The following is a 13,383-nucleotide window of genomic DNA, read 5'->3' as shown; positions in this document are numbered from 1 at the left end:
TGCGGTGTTGTTTTACATGCTTTGAAGCATTCTTGTTTGACTTGTTACTGACTGTGACTGTGTTAGTCTAATTTGGAACGTTTCAAAATGTAGAGATGTCATCAAAAGAAACAAGCTGTCGACCAACCTCCGTGCAGGCGCGGTAGATAATCTGAATCTTAAAGCACAACCTGTTTGAATCTATTTATTTCTCGCCGACCCTTAATAGCGGATGGCGGAGTTGTCGTCACTGTGGTATTAAGTAACTGTAGGGGATAAATCACCTAACACCCAAAAAAATTATGAATTACGTATTCGGGCAAGTCATGAGGAAAAAATTCACAAATGGCAAGAAAGAAATATTTCAGCTTAAGGACGAGAAAGGTGTAGTATAGTAACGGATAGAGATAAACTAGTACAAATAGTAGAAGAATTCTACACTGCCCTATATAAGTCTCAAATAAATCAGACAAGAGAAGAGCCACTATACAAAAGATTCAAAACCAAGGCTCCGAAGAAATACCCGATATATCATGTTATGAATTTTACTACGCACTTCATAAAATGAAGAATAACAGTCCTGGACAGGATGAGGTGGAAACGGAGGCTATAAAGCTGGGAGGACCAATTTTGATAAAGAAGATCCTAGAACTTTTCAATCTATGCCTACAAAATCAGAAAATCCCAATCTCATGGAACGACTCTCTTACGATATTGCTCTATAAAAAAGGAGACAAAACAAGTCTAGAAAACTACAGGCCAATCAGCTTGCTTGATCATCACCTCTACAAGTTGTACACCAGAATTCTTACAAATAGATTAGAATCGAAATTTGAGCTCTACCAACCAAGGGAGCAGGCTGGATTTCGAGCTGGTTATAGCACCAACGACCACCTACAGTGCTTGAAAACCTTAATAGAAAAAACTATTGAATATAATAGACCTTTAGTCCTGAAATTTGTTGATTTCCACAATGCATTTGATACAGTAGAATTAACGGCCATTAAAAAGCATTAAATGAATGCCGAATCGACCATCGATACACAAATGTCATCAAAAATATAATATACAACAACTATCAACCTTCACTCTCAGACAAAAAAAATTAAAATAGGAAGAGGCGTAAGACAAGGTGATACTTTATCACTTAAACTATTCATCACTGTCCTAGAGTATGCGCTCAAAAGGTTGGAATGGGAAAACAAGGGCATCAGTATCAAAAAGACTCAATCATCTTAGATTCTCCGACGATATCGTACTCATCTCTGACAATCTAAGAGAAGCCGCTATTATGATCCAAGAACTAAAAAACGCAAAACAGGTGGTCGGACTGGGGATAAATCTCGAAAAAACAAAAATGATGACCAATCTAGTCCCTAATAAGCTATTGAGTGTAGACAACAATCAGATAGAAATGGTCCATAGTTACATATATCTGGGGCATGAAGTGAGGATTGGTAGAGACAACCAAACAGCAGAACTGCTCAGAAGAGCAACTTTAGGATGGGCAGCATATGGCAAACTTCGTGATGTCTTCAAGAGCGATATTCCAACCAAGCTGAAGAGAGAAGCTTTCAACATGTGTGTTCTACCCGTTCTAACCTACGGTGCAGAGACCTTAACCCTGACCAAAGCATCGACACGAAAACTGCAGAAAACGCAGCGCAGGATGGAACGATCGATGCTGGGAATAAGTCCAAGAGACAGAATTCGGAACGAGGAGCTTCGCAGAAGGACGGGTGTGGATGATGTTTTGGAGAGAGTGACGAGAGCTAAGTGGAGGTGGGCAGGAATGGCGACCAAGAGCAGACAAGCGAAGCCGAGGCCGACCTCCAACCAGATGGATCGATGACTTGAAAAGAATCCACACCAATTGGATGGAAGCCGCACAGAATAGAGAAAGATGGAAATGCCTTGGGGAGGCCTATGTCCAGCAGTGGACGGTTTAGGGCTGAATGATGATGATTCGGCAAGAGCAAAGGCTTGTTCGGGGAAATCCAGTGCCGAGTTACTATCTATGACTAAGTTAACTACAAATAATCTATCGTAGTTGTAGGCGAAACGTACTGGGTGAAAAGCTAATTATACTACGGCTAGAAAACCCGGAATCATACTATACTCTGTTGAATAATTCGTCCGTAATAATAATAGCTTTCAACATTATATATTAAATTTAATTGATTGTGAAAATCTATTTTTTGGAGTTAATAATATAACGAACTGTAGGGAATCTATCGATTTCTTCGAAAATATTATAAGTCCGACAACTGAAGAATTCGGTGTCCAAACTTAGGATTATCAAAGCCACACCCCTAAGGGATCCATAGAAGGGCTTTGCTAACGGTCGAATGAAAAACAGCCTGAATGCCCATAAGACTCGACATTTCAGGGCGAATAATTCAATTGAGTTCAGTCCAGTCTACAACTACAACATATGTGCAACACTTGCACCGACAACGAGAAGAGTAAAGATTTTCACATCTGTTCCCAAGACCGGCGAAAAGTACCTGTGACCGAGCTGCAACGAGAAGTGGCTAGCGACCCTTTAAAACGATAAGATCTAAATATCATCTTCTTCAAACTCTTTTATAGGGTTTAAATGAATTGAATGAGTGTTTATCTTTTATTTTTATTTCCCTAATTTGTCCTTGGCCGTGAACTACTTTAGTCACAGTATAAGGACCATAACCCACAAAACTATGTTATGAGATTGGTATAGAGCATAAGATTTTATGTAATTCCATTAATTTTTTTATGCCAACGAAAATGCTTTAAAATGAGACCTCCCCTACTGTGGATTTATTTTCGGTCTTGTTACTCCATTCTTTTTAGAAGAGATGTAATTATACGTTTGCACAACAAGCTCATTGTATACAATCAATTCCTATGCAACCTAAATGTATCCCAATCTAAAAACCTACATCAAATTTCATTGAAATCGGACTATTTTACATTTGCCCATCAACAATAAGGATCATAGTTTATGTTTCTACATAAACTTAGCTCTTCTGAGCTAAGATTTCTATGAAATCACGACCTAATCCGATTATATCCATACCAAATTTCATCAAAACTTGGAAGAGTAGAAAGTGAGACATGTAGATCCAAGAAATATTCGTTTGCACATCCTATATTAGGAGGGAGTGAACAAAAGATCTGCATGGTCGCAGTTCCCGGAAGGCTTACCGAAGCAAAACGACCCCAGTTCAAATAATAATATTAGGAGGGGCTGAAATTAATCTAATAGATCATCTACATATGGCCCAAACAGGTTGCCACCTTATATTGTAGAGTTTAAGTCTGCCACAGTGATTTTCAGATCTATAGACAACTAGAGTTGTTCAGAACGATCTCATAGCTGTTATGCGAGCGGAAAGTGTTCACAAAATGCTTCGTCTTTTTCAGTAGACTTGGAAGTAATAAGCATTTTTTAAAGAGATTCCTAAGGAATTACAAGCAATGGATAGATTTTACATCTTTGAAATCCAATTGAATAGGTTGCTTATAGATATGGAACCCTATACTGTTCAAGAATTCAACATAAGATCTAAACGTTCGTTGCTTTTTTGTTAGTATATGTACCTATAATATTCTATTAAAATTGAATGGTCTATATTGGTTAACGTGTTCTCTATGCATATTTAGTGTGTTTATGGGAATACATTATTATTATTATGATTGATCTCAATTTCGTTCTATCAATTCATGAAGGTACAATAATGCTTTACTTAATTAAATAAATAAATAAAAAATAAATAAGTTCAGAAACCGATTCGTTATTCTACCCACAGCATGTAATAGTCAGTGCCAAGAAAATAGATCAACCCTAGTTGTTATTTCTACTATTTTCAGGAGAACTAACAATTATGCAAAAAAAAATCGAATATTTCATATATGAATGATTTGAAAGCGACCTAGTTGGTTAGTATTTGTAGGAGCATGTATTTTTCAATATATCTTAGAAATTATATTTATTTGGATGAGTTTCTTCCTCTCTAATTTTGTGGTTGCTTTCATTCCGAAACATTCAATGATCATTAAAAGCACGAATAAGTAGGTATTACTGCTTCATTGATTAATTCACTGAATGTATCTTGCATTGAATTCAAGGAACATCATTTGTTATATAATAAACGTTCATTCAATAAATTATTATCTTATTATTACAGTTCGAGTTTGATTGATAATATCATTGATTGTTTTTGGTAACTACATAAACAAGCTTATACATCAAATTTTCAGAATTTATCTCTAAAATACATATATATGAATATATTTTAAAGCTCACAATTTCTATAAACTACCTACATAATTGTAACAAAATAAAAACATTCACTTAAAAATTAATGGCAGTCTTCTAAAAGTTTTAGTTCGATATATACCTACATATAAAAAGAAACTGTAAGAGACTCTCTCAAGCACACACATTTCTATATAAATGTATTGTCACAAAGAATTGAGTTCTATTTCCATTATCGTGCTAGCCATTATAGTGTAAAGGAATTTCAAACGTTTCTTTCAATATGGGGAAGAGATTCATAAAATGTAGTTTTCGATTAAATAAAAACGTAGCATTTCACAGCATTTTCATATCACGTTGAATAGTATGGCTTCAAATTCAATTTTGTTTTTGGGTATTCATGAACGATCATGAATATGATCATATGTTTTAAGGGTTAAAAGAGAGGTGAAAAGACAATAATAGATGATAATTATTATAGTCATTTTTTCCATTCTAAATAAATTCCTGTTAATTTAAATTCAGTGATATACAGTTAACAAAAGACGCGGTAATATTCAAAGAGGTGGTTTGTAAGATTATTTTATCGAAACAAGTTTTCATTGTAGTGACTCTGCATGCTTTGCTGGCTTCGCGTCACAACATTTTTTAACCAGCCTATAGAAGAAAATAATTATTTGAAATATTTAAGAGTTAATCTTGATAAAAAATTGAATTTAAATCAACATATTCATGAAATAATTAGTAAAACCAACTCAGTAGCGTCTTCCCATTGATTTGTAGAGATAGTAAACTCAGTACCTACTAAATCCAAACTTGAAATATACAAGAAGGGTATATGGCCAATGGTTCTCTACGCAAATCCGATATGGATTGAAACTTCAAAAACAAATTACGATAAACTCCAACGTATCCAGAACAATTATTTAAGACTTTTACTCAACATGCCCAGATGAACTGAAATTAGCGATCTCCAAAAACACCCTCAAATCGACTCATTAAATAATGTTATCAAAAAGGAAACTCGGTAATTTTTGGAAAAAAAATAACAAAATAAAAAAAGACATCTCGTCTTATCAATTCCAATTAGGAAAATAAAACATGAACTAATTCAACCTTTGATGATGTGAATCTATCCCTTTTCCCGATCCCTACCTAAACCACCAATTTATATAAAAACTGCTGTACCGCTAAAAAAAAGTTGTTCTCCTTCCTTCAAGTGCAGAGTCACCTCTCCACGATGGTGTGAGAGGTTGTGTCTTGGGCAGAGATCCCTGGATAGCCCAACTGATGATCTTGGGACGAAACATTGAAATTCCTAGAGAAAGGGCGTACTTACACAAACTTGGCTTGAGAGCATCTCGCCAAACCGTAAACATAGGTCCTAAAATCCATAGTTTTCCAGATATTTGGTTTCTCCGAAAAAAACGTTTTTAATCAGAAATTTTTCTTATAGATTAATTCCTTTGAAAAAAAAATTGACATATAATTTCTTTGAATATTTCTATAAAATTACCTAAGAAACCACTTCTTCGAATATTGCCGCGTCTTCTTCAAAAACCTATATACATATTTAATATAAGCGCAACGTGAATCAATTGAAAGTTTCAAAATATCCAAAGAAGATTTAAAACGATAAAAATGGAAATTTGCATCTTGGAAGGAAATTCCCTCTTTCAATAGATGAATGTATGAAAAAAGTAACATTTAAATAATAATTCAATTATTTGGCAGTTCAATTTTTTTCTCGTTTTCACCTTACTATTTCCAAATAATTAATTTGAAGGAATGTGAATTTTATTATCAAGTGGCCAGACGTAATATTCTTAAGTAACATACAATTCTAAAAATATCAATTCTCTATTCTAAGTGATCACTAGGAAAATATTGCCTTATCCTATTAACTTCAATTCAAAAATATCGCAAACTGAATTTTATAATCATCTCGTACAAGTGATTTATTCACAAGAAAGTCTCACACGAATTAGTCACTGGAGTTTATTAGGAAACAATTCTCTATAGGCCATCCAACAGATTTTGTTGGACAATTTGAGCACAAAATTGATGAAATTTAACTTCTTCTCTTATTTATTTTCATAACTTCACTTATGAAAATTTTTCAGTGACTTGCTTCTGTTCCATTATAAAAAATGATTTTAGTGAATATGTGATAATAAGCTTCAATAATTATTAATTCCAACCTTCACAATCTGAATAAAAATGAAAACATATTTAGACGAAATATCCATAGAACAGTTCATTTATAAGTGCGGACAATAAGTATTCTGTAATAATTAGAAAATGTAAAAAATATAAATACTCCCTTATTGTATGAAATATGTTATTCCCGAGAAATAAAAATCCTTTAAACGCTCATAAATAAGTTGCAACTAAATTCAAGTAAACCTTTAACCATCTATAACTAAAACAATAACTATAATAACTAATAATTCACATTGACTCCATTTGCTCTGTAAGCTCCAAAAGAGGGCTTTCGCTCAGTGGAAGTAATGGTGGCCAGGGATTCACAGGGAATTGAGTTCCCTGATTAGAAAAACTTATCTGATAATTAGGTAAATTATATATGAAGAAAAAATGCATGCATAATAAAAAATCAAAAGAATGAAATTTCAAAATGTTTATTTGTGTGAATCTAATATAAAAAATAATCACTTACGCTGGAAATACGATGAAATGGACTAGAAACATAATACTAACAAAAAAAAGGAAGATCATTCAAAGCGATGATTTTGAAGAGCGCTACTTTCATTTACATTAGTCAGTACGAACACATTTTTTTTTAAATCTATCAGTCGAAATTAATAATAAATAATTAATAAAATCAATATTGCAGAATCGTTGGAATGAAATTTACCATATATGGGAACAGGGGCGGATCCAGGCGATGTTTGAGGGGGGGCATAAAAGTAGAAGCTCATATAGGTTAGCAATTTTGCGCTATTTAGCGGAATTTTTTGTTGGTACCTACTGGGTCAAGTGTTTTTTTTATAGAAAGATGTATTTTAGTAAATGATGTTATAGTCTCTAGATTTATTTCATAAGAATGTATAAGGTGTAATAGAAAGAAATCCATTATTTTTGCATGAAGAACAAGGCTTCAATTACCATAATTGGAATGATCCAATTGAGGTCAAATATGCGCTGTTTTGTTCGATAACTACAGTTCCAAGTTAACAGTCGTACCTTAGGGGGACATCTCTTCGTAGATAATTCCCTGAAATTCCCACTAAACACACAGCAAAACCTTCCTGGCCTTTTCCGATGGCTCACCACGTTTCGACCACGACCGTTTTTGCTTGACGTTGTCGTAAATAATCCACTTTTCATTACCAGTCACCAAGCGTTTGGGGCGATTTTGTTGCGATTTAGCAGTGATTTGCAATGGAAATTCGGTCCATGCGGTTTTTTGCGTTAACTCGTGTGGTACCCATACATCTAGCATCTTCTGGAGACCAGTCTTATGCAAATACTGTTCCAAATGGTTTATTGTGCACTCTTAAGCTCTTGAGCAATCGAAACAGGACTCGACAATGTCCATGGTTTTATCGATATTTTCGTGGTGCACCCTTGACCTCGAAATTACTGGAACGGAATCGACGTGATTACAGTATCAGGTCCATAAACACAAAATATTCATTTTCAGCCGCCTATTTTTGTCTTTAGCGAAGAAAAACTGTGAAATATAGAGTATTTTCTTTTTGCTAGTGTCCATCTTTGTGGCGCGCTCAAACTCAACTGAGTCAACTCATCACAAAACTGTCAGAATGTTTTCGTAGTGCGAAATCTCATCTTTCTAACGCCATATGGTGAAACCCAATCGGACTTTTACAACGCAAGATACAGATAACTAAAGCCATCTATTGGAAAAATAATGGATTCCTTTTTACTACACTGCGAGGGGGGGCCATGGTCCCTATGCTCCCCCTGGGTCCGCCCTTGTATGGGAAACATGCATCTGAAGAATCTATCAATAAAAAATTTACATGAAGAGGACTTTTTCTAGTCAAATATTAAATATGGTTCTAGAGAAACATATACAATATTGCTAATAAATAGATATCTGCTTATAAAACTAAGCAAAAACAATCAGTAAACACTCTATAAATACTGGGCTGGTACCTGTTGGCTCCAATTTGAGGAAGTTGGCCATTCCAGTGGTGCAGTAGCAGTATCACCTATTTGGCAAGAGTTCTGCAAGTTAACTGGTAGAGCTGTCCAAGCTACTTCAAAAGGATTTTCTACAATCGCCTAAAAATTATGATTTGATATAAGGCATTTTCATAAATAATTTTATTTGTTGAAAAAAGATGAGGAACGCACTAACATAAAGTCAGGAGCTTTTAGGCGCTGATCATTCATAAAGTTATGTGATCTCTAAGGAAAAAATTGGCGTATGTATGAATGAGCGCTGACAAGCTCCTAACTCCACTCCACGTCTATACATCGTTCGCTCTGTACCGGTGCGGGTTTGCTGAACGCAGTATACAGGATGCGTCTTTGACTTGTACATATATTTCAGCCCAAGATTCCATTTTTGCATGGTTTTTAAACATCCTGTATCTTTTCAACCGTGCCGGATCGGAAAAAAGTGTTTCTTTTGACCTCAGAAACCTTCAGTCAAAGACCCACCCTGCATATATAATAATAATAATAAAATTTATTTAGCACCCGGCTAGTACAAAAAATAGAAAATAGAATATAGAAATATACATATATCCAAAATCTCCACCCAATAGTTCTGTAATCATGCAAATATTGGGTTTTTCTTTTCCAATTTCCGTCAAGAATAAATTTTCCATGGTTCTGATGATGTGATCGGTTTGAAATCTTGCACGGACTTTGAAATCGTTATTTTATTTCAGCATCCAAAATCTCAACTCTGTCGGTATTGTGGTCACGAAATTATCGGTTAATTTTTCATTCGGAAAACGAACATAACCTGAAAATTTCAAGTCTCTACCTCTTTTCGTTTGGGAGATAACGCCGAGCAGACATTAATTAATTTGACCACGAATTCATCATCGCTCTACCAATTCATCACTATTTAATATAATTTTAGAATCTTGAGCCAGGAATGGTCCCAAACGATAAGGTTCAACTCACTATAATGACTAATTCTTGGTCGAATTCAAGCAGTCGGACTTGCCGTTAACACGTTATAGATAACAATTATTTATAACTCAATTAATTGAAAATTCTCACTTGAAATGCAAGTAGATCCTGGTTTTCAGTTTCATTTAGTGGAAGTGGAGGTAAGACAGGCTGTTGCTGAGCAATTTTGTAACTTGGTTGCCTCAACATTTGTCTTCTATGAGGATCAACAGGAACTCCAACGCTGTTACTTGCTTGATGGGTCATCGCACATTGTTTTTGTAATATCTGCCTTTTTTGTTGTAATAATCTATGTTGCATGGCTGTTTGTAGATGAAGAGGTTCTTGAACATTAGGGGTATAACTGAAATTGTCTGGTAGACTTATTCGTTTACTGACACGGGGTTGTAGGTATTGAATATGTTGTTTCTGCTTCTGATTTGTCTCTTCCGGCGGTTCTTTGGCTTGGTACTTCGATTGTAAGCGTTGAGCCTCTCTAAAAAAAAGATCGTATGAAATTTCGTTATAGTATAATTACTCAGTTGAGTATGGTTGTTACTTGCTTTTTCAAAACGATGACAAATAAAAATAGGGCAAATCATTGGAACTTCATGATCCTCAATTATATAAGATGTAGTACCTAAATAGCAATCCATTATTTTTGCATGAAAGACCATTAATTACCATAGTTGGAATGATCCGAATTAGGTCAAATATGTGCTCTCCCGAGGTCAACACCTTGTCGAGGTGGGAGGGCATGTAGTAACTACCTGCTGTCAAGTAGACAGTGGAACCAAGATTGACCAAAAAATGTGGCCTGGGTAATCCCAGCCTGCTATATTTCTCATACCTCAACAATCTTATGTTCCCCCAAACACCACATTTCTGTCAATACCTCGCCCATACCTAAGAATGTCCCCTTATCATCCCCTTCCAAGCGATAGGTTCTAGCTGAACGAGCAACACGAGAAGAAAAGTAGAGCAGCCAGCTAGCCGGCCTGCAGGGTCCACCAGAGAGGCGCAGAACTGACCAGACAGGGGCCATAAAGGTAGGTTTGACAGCTCTAGCAGAACGAGACACAAGAGGCCGAGAAGGAAGCAAGAAAATGCCAACTTTTGGCTGTGAGCATAAAAAGAATAGGGGTTACTTGTGTTTCCGCGGGCGCCAGTTTAGTGTAATTCTCGGTACACTATTCGAGGAGTAATGGAAACGAGGAACACGAAAAAGTATGTTAGTACTCTGATTCAACCCCACTGCTCGCAGTCAAAACTACTAAACCCCCTCTAAAAATCACCATCCTTATAACTTCACTGCATAAACTGAGGCTGTTGTGAGGACTTAGGGTTTGCGTTAGTTGTAAAAGTTCGTCGCAAGACCAGGATCAAGAGGCGTCTCCTCGTGGAAGATTAAGTTCGAAGGGAGGAGACTAGCCGACCAAGTCCCTGTGGTTTGCTATCCCAGGCTTGAGTTCCGTAATCAGAGCTATAGGGGAAACCACGGAACGAGGGATATCATTGATGGGTAGTTGCCTCACGCTTTTTAGGCTACCTGTTGAATTACCACCTTCAACAAATTGGTTCTACCCTACCCCACTCTCCTCGGGACAGGACAGCGTCAAACAAGGACATTCCGCCGTAGAGTACCAAACCCTTATGGAGCCGGATTTCTCTCCATTCAAAAAAAAAATCATGTGCTTTCTTTTTCGATAACTTGTTGCCATTTTGAAGGTTATATCATTAGGCCTCTACAAATAGGAGCTCTCGTCCTTTTGGCAAAAAATTGAGACAGTCGATTTCAGCCTCTGTTGAAGCGAACAGAGAGTAATCACTTGTGCCAGGTCCGGACTATAAGGTGGATGCATAAGGACCTCCGAAACAAGCTCCAGGAGGTTCAGTTGAGTCATTATCAATGTGTGTGGTCTGGCGTTGTCCTGATGGAACACAATTACTCTCCTATTGGCCAAAGCTGGCTGCTTGATGACAGTACAGCCAACCCTACCAAATACACAGCAGAATCTTCTTGTCCATCAGTACTAGCTAGGCCAACGTTTCCGCCGGCTCACCGTTTTTGCTTAACTTTGCCGTAAGTTATCCATTTTTCATCAACAGTCAAAACTGATTTAAAAGTGGGAAGATTTTATTGCGATTCGCTTATGGAAATTCGGCCCATGAGGTTTTTTTTTGCGTTAACTCTCGTGGTAGCCTTATATCGAGCTTGAGACCAGCCTTATGTAAATTGTTCCAAAAGGTTTTTTGTTCAATCTTTAACTCTTCGGCAATCGCTTAGTAGGGCTTACATGGCGGTCGGACTCGACAATGTCTATGATTTTATCGACATTTTCGACAATTGGCCTTCCAGTGCGTTGTGCACCTTTGACATCGAAATTACCGGAACGGAATCTACGAAACCAACATTTCGCATGATTGGTTGTTACAGTATCAGGACCTTAAACACTTTTTACATTTTCAGCCGACTGGCTTGCATTTTCGCCTTTATTGAAAAAAAAACTGTAAATTATAGCATATATATGCTAGTGTCTATGTTTGACGCGCGCTCAAACTTTACCGAGTCAACTAATCACAAAACTGCCAGAAAAGTTTTTGTAGTACGCAATCTCATCTTTCTAACGCCATCTAGTGGAAACCGATCATACTTATACAACGCGAGATACACATAATATTAATGTGGGTCCTGACTTATCCGGAACAACACCTTCTATACAATTTATACCATTGGTTTATTTTCTATCATATTTATATTCCAATATCTTATAATATCCTATAGAGGGCTTGTATGGTATATCCAAAGTCACTTGAACTAGTCCATAAAAACGCTTGGTCATAGATGTCCTTTTGAAGTGGATACCGCGATCCCCTAAATACCGGTGTTTATTTGAAAGTATTGTTAGAGAATAAATTCACTAGCCCCAAAGGAATTTCTGGGAATTTGAACAATCCTTGTATAATCGAAATATTCAGCTTCCTCCAAGTGACTTTGGATATACTATACCATATTCCATTTCGCAATAAGAATCAGTAGGAGGTTAATTTTTATTGAAGTTCACAAAAAAGAATCACTCGTTTAGTATAGTATACATAAAGAAATATAGTAAATACTTTTGGAAAGAGTATGTTAATTTTATTGGATAGAGGTAGATTTATTAGCTGTGAATTGCTTCTCATCTATGAACCTACAGGTTAGCCGATAAAATAAATATTTTTTACAAATTTCACATTACTTACCTCTGGACTAGGTGCATGTCTAAGACCCCTTTAGTCTTACAGTTTTCATTCAATTTCTGAGAATTGAAAGCAACCACGTTGTTACTTTCGCCTTCAGCTACTTGTTGAGCAACTAAACCATCACTAGCTCTTCTACCTTCCCGAAAATCGATAGGTGACCTTGTGACTTCCCTTTGAGTAGTCTTGTAACTTGACATATGCACCAAAGGATTATGTTTTGTTGTGATCAGCCTAAAAATGCATTTATTCAAGTGGTTCTCGTAATACAAAAGTCACTAGGATGTATAATCTGAATTTTTGATTGAATTTCGACAATATTTCACAAAACTTGACTGAAATAGGGAAAATAAGTGTCAAATACTCGTTGCAGAAGGCAATTTCAACACTCATAGGAATTTCTGTAGTTGGGAAGTATCTCGAATAGAATATGTAGGGTTTTTAAAATTACCTACCTAGGTTTCATAGAATAATTTGAAGTAACAATACTGCCTCCTATCTTATCGGACTTCAGATCACTGGCAGTACAACTCGGTAAACTACTAGCCAGATCATTGGATTCGATTAGTGGATATTCTAAACTTTCGAAGTTACTATCACAGCTCAAATTTTGACTGAGGCTCTTAGAAGCATTCAAAGCACCCGCCATTCCATTGGAGGAACTGGATGACTTGTAGCTAAGCCTGGGAGTATGGTCCTCTATGTCAGTTTCGACTCCTTCGTCCGTAGAGCTCGAATACTGATTTTGACCATCCCCACTCCTGAAACTGCTAATGATATGAATCGAATTAATTGAGGTATTTTTAATATAA

The 13,383-nt window shown here is 36.2% G+C and overlaps 2 protein-coding genes across 5 annotated transcripts in view; one reads left to right on the top strand and one right to left on the bottom strand.

Moving 5' to 3' along the window:
- Positions 1-543: 543 nt before the first annotated feature.
- Positions 544-996, top strand: LOC123685338. Its single transcript, XM_045624996.1, has one exon. The coding sequence runs from the start codon at positions 544-546 to the stop codon at positions 994-996; it is 453 nt and encodes a 150-aa protein (XP_045480952.1).
- Positions 997-3,769: 2,773 nt separating this feature from the next.
- Positions 3,770-13,383, bottom strand: part of LOC123684153 (serine/threonine-protein kinase SIK2-like) — a 32,374-nt gene continuing 22,760 nt past the window's right edge. The window contains exons 10-14 of one of the 4 annotated variants that reach the window (XM_045623303.1): positions 13,027-13,341; positions 12,575-12,805; positions 9,443-9,827; positions 8,360-8,488; positions 3,770-6,763 (exon numbers count right to left, since the gene is read on the bottom strand). In XM_045623303.1, the coding sequence (XP_045479259.1) occupies positions 6,671-6,763; positions 8,360-8,488; positions 9,443-9,827; positions 12,575-12,805; positions 13,027-13,341 (1,153 nt within the window). In that variant the 3' untranslated portion in view covers positions 3,770-6,670. Of the gene's footprint in view, positions 6,777-8,359; positions 8,489-9,442; positions 9,828-12,574; positions 12,806-13,026; positions 13,342-13,383 lie in introns of all 4 variants that reach the window. The other 3 variants (XM_045623304.1, XM_045623305.1, XM_045623306.1) reach the window with 3 other exon arrangements.

Source organism: Harmonia axyridis, chromosome 7 (genome assembly GCF_914767665.1).
Source record: "Harmonia axyridis chromosome 7, icHarAxyr1.1, whole genome shotgun sequence".
Lineage (NCBI taxonomy): Eukaryota > Metazoa > Arthropoda > Insecta > Coleoptera > Coccinellidae > Harmonia > Harmonia axyridis.
This window is presented reverse-complemented; position numbering and strand designations above follow the sequence as displayed.